The 7416-nt window shown below is 32.5% G+C and overlaps 2 protein-coding genes across 2 annotated transcripts in view; one reads left to right on the top strand and one right to left on the bottom strand.

Moving 5' to 3' along the window:
- The window catches only part of LOC117123360 (protein prenyltransferase alpha subunit repeat-containing protein 1-like), a gene marked incomplete at its 5' end in the record, with an annotated part of 11975 nt that overhangs the window by 988 nt on the left and 3571 nt on the right, over nt 1-7416 (top strand). Inside the window, 4 exon segments of the mRNA XM_033269244.1 lie at nt 500-604; nt 1098-1275; nt 2221-2426; nt 3337-3495. Coding sequence (XP_033125135.1) covers nt 500-604; nt 1098-1275; nt 2221-2426; nt 3337-3495 — 648 coding nt within the window.
- On the bottom strand, nt 4099-5544 carry LOC117123362. The gene is made up of 2 exons (XM_033269247.1): nt 5185-5544; nt 4099-4758 (listed from the first exon to the last, which is right to left on the bottom strand). Exons 1-2 carry the CDS (start codon nt 5399-5401, stop codon nt 4472-4474), a joined length of 504 nt encoding a protein of 167 aa, XP_033125138.1. The 5' UTR covers nt 5402-5544; the 3' UTR covers nt 4099-4471.

The raw sequence follows: 7416 nt of genomic DNA, 5'->3' as shown, positions 1-7416 counted from the left end.
CCCCCCCCCCCCGTCGGGGACTTACCCTCCCCAATTCAGGCAAATCCTGGTACCACATCTGATGCAGTGTGGAGGTGAACCCTCTATACCCCTATATATGCAACTGGCACAATTTTAGTTATTTAAGACATTCAATTGCTCATTTTGAATGATCAAAGTTTACATCTACCAATGAGATATAGATCAAAACAGTTCAGTTTTTACCTATTTATATTTAATTTATAAGTAACTGCTTGCCAATTTTGAGATCTACTATGTGCTGAGAATATTAAGGAAACATATAATTTATGTATTAATTAATTGACAAGAAGAATATTTTTTTTTGTTATTTAATTGTTAATTAAATGCTAATGACTTTATATGAATTGAAAGATTATTTGCACAACACAGGTAGTTTATCTTTAAATATGGAGTAAAGATTAATAAAGTCAAACCAGTGAGTATAAATATTAGTATGTGATTTTTGCATATGACAGATGGTACTAATTTCTCTGTATAGGAAGGAACTAGTTGTCACTAATGAACTATGTGCAAAAGAAGACTTGCTTTTCTCCAAATTAATACTAACTAAACATCCAAAGAGCCCTGAGACTTGGGTTCACAGGTGAGGCATAGATATTGATAACACATCATACTATTTATACTGTATTATTGATGCTATGGTACTGTCTGATTACATAATAAAACCTTGATACCTCCACCAAGGAGGTTATGTATTCACCCCATCTGCCTGTCTGTCAGTGAGCAAGATTACTCAAAAACTAAGGAATGAATCATTATACAATTTAGTGGAATGGTACATATTAATCTAAGAAAGAGATGATTTAATTTGGGGGAAGATAAACTCAAATGTCAAGTTCACAGAATTTTTTTTCCTCGAGCATAAAAGAAAATAATGGAATCACCCATCATACACGACCTGTGTATTTAGTATTCAGGCACAGGGTGGAGGTATTAACTCTATGGAATGGCTGCTCTAGTTATTACTGTAATGCTATGCTCCTAATCTGTACACATTATATACATCACTATTCAATTCCTTTTGTATGTATAGTTATTTAATAAACGTTCACCTGATGTTTCACTTTCTTTTACAGACGATGGCTTCTTAAAAATCTCTATCTAGATACATCTCCAAAACATGTCGAGTCTGATGTAATCTTAGATGAGTTTACTGTATGTACCATGGCTGCAGATAAGTATCCTAGCAACTACAGTGCCTGGAGTCATCGGCTGTGGGTGCTGAATAGTCTAGTCAATGATAGAAAAGATGAGGTAAGGTACAATTGACCTTTCACATCTGGCAAGAAATTGATGTCTATGCGGTACTGAATAAAAAACTATTTTTTTAAATTTTACACAATCCACTCTCACTGACTCTCACTGTCAAAGCAAGTGTCACTGTATACAACAATGCTGTTGGCTTAAATCACTGATTTAATCCAGCAAGATCACACACTCATGCAGATGATATATGTCCTCACATAGTGGAGAATGACACCCCCCCTTTTCCCGATATTAGGAATTTAAATAAACACTAAGACAGTCATACACAGCATTCTAATCTAAAGAATTAGATTGTGTTGCTATTGTAATGAGTCGTGAAAAATATATTTGATCATTCATAAACACTTTTCTGCCGAATAACTGTAATGACTGTTGCAGGTGCGATATATTATTATGTTGGATATTATGTTAGCATTAGTTGATTATATACTCATAAATAAAATTCGCAAATACCGATGTACGGTAATTATACCAAAAGATTTTACTTTTCTATCATTTAGTGACCACATGTTCACCACGAGCCTTGTTGATGCGCGCCAGCGTAATCAACAAAAACCAAGACCAACTGAAGTACTGTAGTAATAAATAGGCCTAGATATGATCTTTATGATTCTTCTTGCACTCGTACAAACAGTTATCAACACAGCTTCTACACCAGCAGCCATTATGGCACGTAACACTAGTTAGCGGTATCGTACGAGTGAGATATGGGTCTGTAGGCATTTTTTTTGTTTAGTAATTTATTTTATGCAATTGCTTCTCAAAGCAAAATCAATTTCTATTTGTTTTCATGATGCAGATGACAATACTGTATATGGAACTGAATGAAATGATGTTCGGAAAGGCCACATTTCAGGCTTTAAATTTAATAGTCCTGTTCCATGGTAACCATTTAGTGAACTTTGGATGTTACAATATTTTTCTTTTTATTAGGTTCTTCAAAAGGAGTTGCTAAACAGCAAAACTTGGATAAACAGACACATTTCAGACCACAGTGGGCTGCATTACCGAGGAATCTTAATTCAGTTTCATATCCGGAAGAGGCACCCCAATTGGCTTGAGGTCCTCCTACAGGAGGCTTCCTTAGTTGAGGAACTGATTGATCACTACCCATGCCATGAGGCATTATGGTACTACAGGCAAGTACAATTAGCTTTGATGAAAAAGATCATGAAAATATGTTTTTGCTTTTTATCATGATTTAGAGGGAGTAAATGTGGCAAAGACAAGCCAAACCAGTCACTCCTCACAAAAAATACATGGTTAAACAGAAAAATCGAACTTGTAAAAAGGTGAAAGAATCATTTAAATCTGATGTTTCATTGTGATGTAACAGGGGTTTAAACATGCAGCTGTTTAAATAACAGTATTTGAGAAAACAGCTTTCAGAGTTTATGGTTTCAGGGGATTCTCAGACAGAGAACATTACCAAATTGTTAAAAATTTTCTAAAATTAACTACATGCCTCCCTCCAATTAAAGACCACATCTGGGACTTGAGATTCCATGGTCTTTAGCAGCTTTGGTCTCTAATTAGAATAATGAAGATAAAAGACTTTGGGACCACAGAATTGATCTTTAATTGGAGGTCTTGAACTAGAGGGAGAGACTGTATATGAATATATTATTGCTTGGTACTATATTCTTACATATTCACTCTATCTTTTATTTATTACTATAAATTATTTTCAATAATATATCCTAATATTAATGAATAATTATACTGTATTGTGAATGATAAAAGAATAGAAATGCGGGAGTGTGAAAAAAATCACCCCAATAAGGGATATAGTTAAAGCATTACACAGTCTACAATCAATTAATCAATCAACCAAATAAACATTTATTTCTTCCAAATCAATCAAACAATCAAACAGACATTTTAAATAAATACATATATAATTGGTAAAAATCTATCTAATTTTAAATGAATACATATATAATTGGTAAAAATCTATTAAATATATATACAAACATTATTGTTAAAGATAGTTCAGATGTCATCTCTACGTGAAATTTCTGAACCTTTTTTTTACTGTTTCCCTTACAGGAGACTCATTGTGTATCTGTTGTTCAAGAATGCAGGAAGTATGGATAATTCATTGCTAAAATCATGGGCAGTACAGAGCCGCCACAAAACAACAGTCATTGACCAGTTTGATAATGCAGACCAGAGTTGCAAAGACCAAAGCAGTTGTCAAGCTGATACTTTTGAAGAATTTTGTGGCTTACAAACAATAAATGATAGGAGCATGAACACAGTGCAGGAAAGCCAAATACAATCTTGGACGATTTTAACTAGAAATGAAAACCAATTCTTAAAACAATTTGAAAAAGACCAGATGAAAATGCATCCTTTCTGCTTAAAATACAAGAGGTGGCTGATGAATATAAACAAGCATATACTGTAAGAATGGCAATTTCATGTACAGAGTAGTTTTGTGTATTATTGTGCACTGTATTAGCTTGTTTTGTCTTCAACCTTAACTTTTGAACAAATAGTGTTTTTTTCTTCTTCATTACTATATTATTTGAAGAATTTCAGTGTGGTGCCAGTGTACCAATTTTTAAAGTACAAGTAATATTTGTTTAGTATTTTATATTTTTATTTCTTATATTTACAATAGGATAAAATCCAATGAAGAAATTTAAAAACAGAAGAGAAAACTAAATTACATTGTTATTAACAGTGGCCCTGGACATTAAATATAAAAAGGTATGACTAAAAATGATAAAAGCAACACACACAATAATGAATCAAATATATAAACAAACAATATTGTAATAATAAATTAAAAGTAATTTTGAGATGTTAATGTTCAGGAAAAAATGAGTTTAATGTACAATAACAATTTTAAAGATGTAACAAAAAGGATTTAAGAAAACATAAAAATTAATTTTCCTTTATAAGATTTTTGTAAACACAAAGTTTGGTCCTTTAGGTCAAGAATTGGTCAGTACACCAGGAGGCAATCTCTTTTCTGAGTACTGGGCATCGGCCTGAATTGCACAATGCCATATTGCAAATGTGGCCAGTGGCTTAAACTTTTCTTCAGAAAGACAGTGTGCGTATTTAAATATGCATTCTAAATGCTTTTTCATTATTAGAATGGCAAGCCCAGCAAAATGTTACATGTGATTAAATCTTACAAACATCTTGAACTTCAGGAGAACTATGTATTATTCTAGACTCGCTCATCAAATAATCTATCTGAAAAAAGAGAATGATGGAAAGGATCTTCAGTCATTTGGTTCTTGGGCAAGACTCCGATGCCATCATAGTAAATATCGGCCAGCACCTCGATGGGTGGTCCACAAAAAACGTGCCGGAGATCAACGTCATTAGAAGCGGAGAAAATACGTCTGGCACCGCGTAGAATACTCAATGCTGTCTGCAATTCCCCTTCCCAGATCTTTTCTCGAATTTCTGTGACGCAATCCATGAAGTGCTCATAGGATTCCGGGTCTATCCCTATGATAGCAATAAAATAATTAATGAATGAATTTCTCGTATAAATGTTTCTTTCTTGTGTGTGTTTTTTTTTCTATTTATATCTATTGTATATTTATATGTTTGTAAAAAATTTACAAGACATCCTGTTATTGATATTTGTTTGCTGTTAAATGTGGCTTTTGAAATAAATAAATAAATAAATAAATAAAGCCTGTCTAACACCTCCCATATCATGTAGCTGACATAGACCTATTCTGTGCAACACCTTCCAATACAAGGCGTATTAACTTGAATTAAATCTTATCTTCAAATTAAATCCTGTGTTCAAACTGATTATTACTGTGATGTAACCATGTAAACAATATTTTTAAAACATTTGTGAAAAACATTGCTGTGAATATAACTTTATAAACAACATTTTCAAAACATTTGAAAAGGTCTTACCCGCTGAAGCCATCGTATCCTGGGGAATCAAGGCATTAAAAATCATTTCCTGCAAGTCTGCCTTGGTGGCTGTCCATATTACACTCCTGATATCATTTGGAACAATCTGTGGTTCATAAGTATGCATCAGTTGGAAGATCTGCCATGGTGTTGGTGTTGATGCTTTATTTCGTGCTAATTCTGCATCTTCGTTATTTAAACTCTTTTTGGCTGACATCTTCTTTGCTATCAGGATTCCCCACCAGCTTGCTTCTCTTGCCTTCTTGTCCCGAGGGTTGGTAGTAAGCTGTCAGGTATATTTAAATAAATCAAGTGTGCAAACGTTTTAGGTTACTAACCTTTGTCAAAGTAAATAAAATATGAGAAGTGTAAATTATATAGCACATGGAAGGCTAAAAATGAAAACTGTATACACCAATGAGGTGAGCAGAACATAATACAATAGCCAATGAAAAGCTAGGAAATAAAACAAAGCCTAAGACAATGGCGGGATGAAAAATGCCTTCAACTAAATAACACGCTTTTTTTAGGGGAAGGGGAGTTTCTGTTGTAACTCATCTTACGTCCGCATTATTTATATATACTCCTATTTATATATATATATATCTACGTATACCTGATGAATGCGGGCGTAAGATGAATGACAATAGAAACATAGGATCGTAATAAAACACAAGATAAGGGAGCGTGGATATGAAAGCTTAAACAAACCCAAGGGCGTAGTTGTTAATAATAAACAAACCAATCGGAGTGAGTTGTACTGTAAGATATAGAACTATATAAATTATAAAAAAAACGTCATTCCCCATATTACATCTGTCTCTTATACACATCTAGATGTGTATAAGAGACAGTATTAAAGCTTATTAATATACAAAAATATATATACATACATACATATATATATAATATATACGGTATATAATATATATACAAAACAGAACAGCAAAACGAAAAACGACAAAAATCGTATAACCTCTCATTCAGAAGCTTCTGAAAAACAATTTTAGGTAATAAATAGTTTCGTTGTTAAGAGATCAATTAATCTCCATATTGGTTTTTATACTGTCACAGATATCGTGCTTTTGTGTTTCACCTCCCCATGGCAATATCCTCACAAATTAGGCAATATACTGACGATACTTTTGTTGTCAGAGAAATTAAAAGTGATCACGGTTCTCGTCTACACCAATATGATTTAAATTCTATCCCATTGGTACAATGAAATATGATGAAATAAAACTCTGTAAGTGCAAAGTCCTTCATATTACTCGCAAAAAAAAAAAACGTCATTCCCCATATTACATATACTATTGACTCAGATCCTCTGTCTTGCAAAACTTCCCACAAGTACCTCGGCATAGCTTTCTCTCATGATCTTTCGAATGTAGGATATTAACCACACCCAGGACGAAAACCACCCAAAATGGAATATATCATTGTTAATGTAGGGTGGGCAGTGGGCTGGACAATGTTCGGTGGGCCTGTTATCAGCTTCACATTAGGATAGATTACACTGTGACTTCCTATTATACGCCTTTAATTAACACTTTTGACAACATGCATGTATGTTAATAGGCTAATCATTGCAGATATCAGTAATCACTGTGCTTAAAGTATGTATTTTTAATGATTTTAACACACAATTAACTTCAGAGTTTCAAGTGTAAAATGTGTAGTAAAGTTTTAATACATTTAAAAAATTAAAAGCATTTGTCTAATATTTTAGTATTCTAAATTTATTTAAATTTCTAAAAGGACATATCCCTACTTCCTTTAAAAATTATTATTTTCAATTAGATAGTTCCCTGTAATAATAATAATTTAAATGTAAAAAGTTATCCATTAATTAATGTAGCTAAATAAGGTCTTACTATTTTATCTGTTTTCATTGGATTGTAGTAAAACCAGTATATTTCCTTGTGAATACTATGATATTAGGCAAATACCATACCAAGAGAGAAAGAAAGTGTTATTAATGTATTAAAACTTTACTAAAAAATTCATTTCAGCAAATGAAAACTACAAATGCCTTTAAATGGGCAATTATTTTATAGTGAATAGTTTTTCATCCAATTTCTTACTATTGTAGTAAAACATTTTTTATGATGTATAGTAGGCCCATATTATTACATACAGTTGTAATCTTCTTTAAATTCAAATTATTACTGTGCATGTCACTTTCCGAATCAAAACAGATAAAAAGATAAAATAGTAAGATCTAACTTACAT

The sequence above is a fragment of the Anneissia japonica genome, unplaced genomic scaffold (genome assembly GCF_011630105.1).
Source record: "Anneissia japonica isolate Jap-2015-1 unplaced genomic scaffold, ASM1163010v1 scaffold287579_len849171_cov184, whole genome shotgun sequence".
Taxonomy (NCBI): Eukaryota; Metazoa; Echinodermata; class Crinoidea; order Comatulida; family Comatulidae; genus Anneissia; species Anneissia japonica.
The sequence above is the reverse complement of the archived record's forward strand: the minus strand, read 5'-3'. Positions and strand labels throughout refer to the sequence as shown.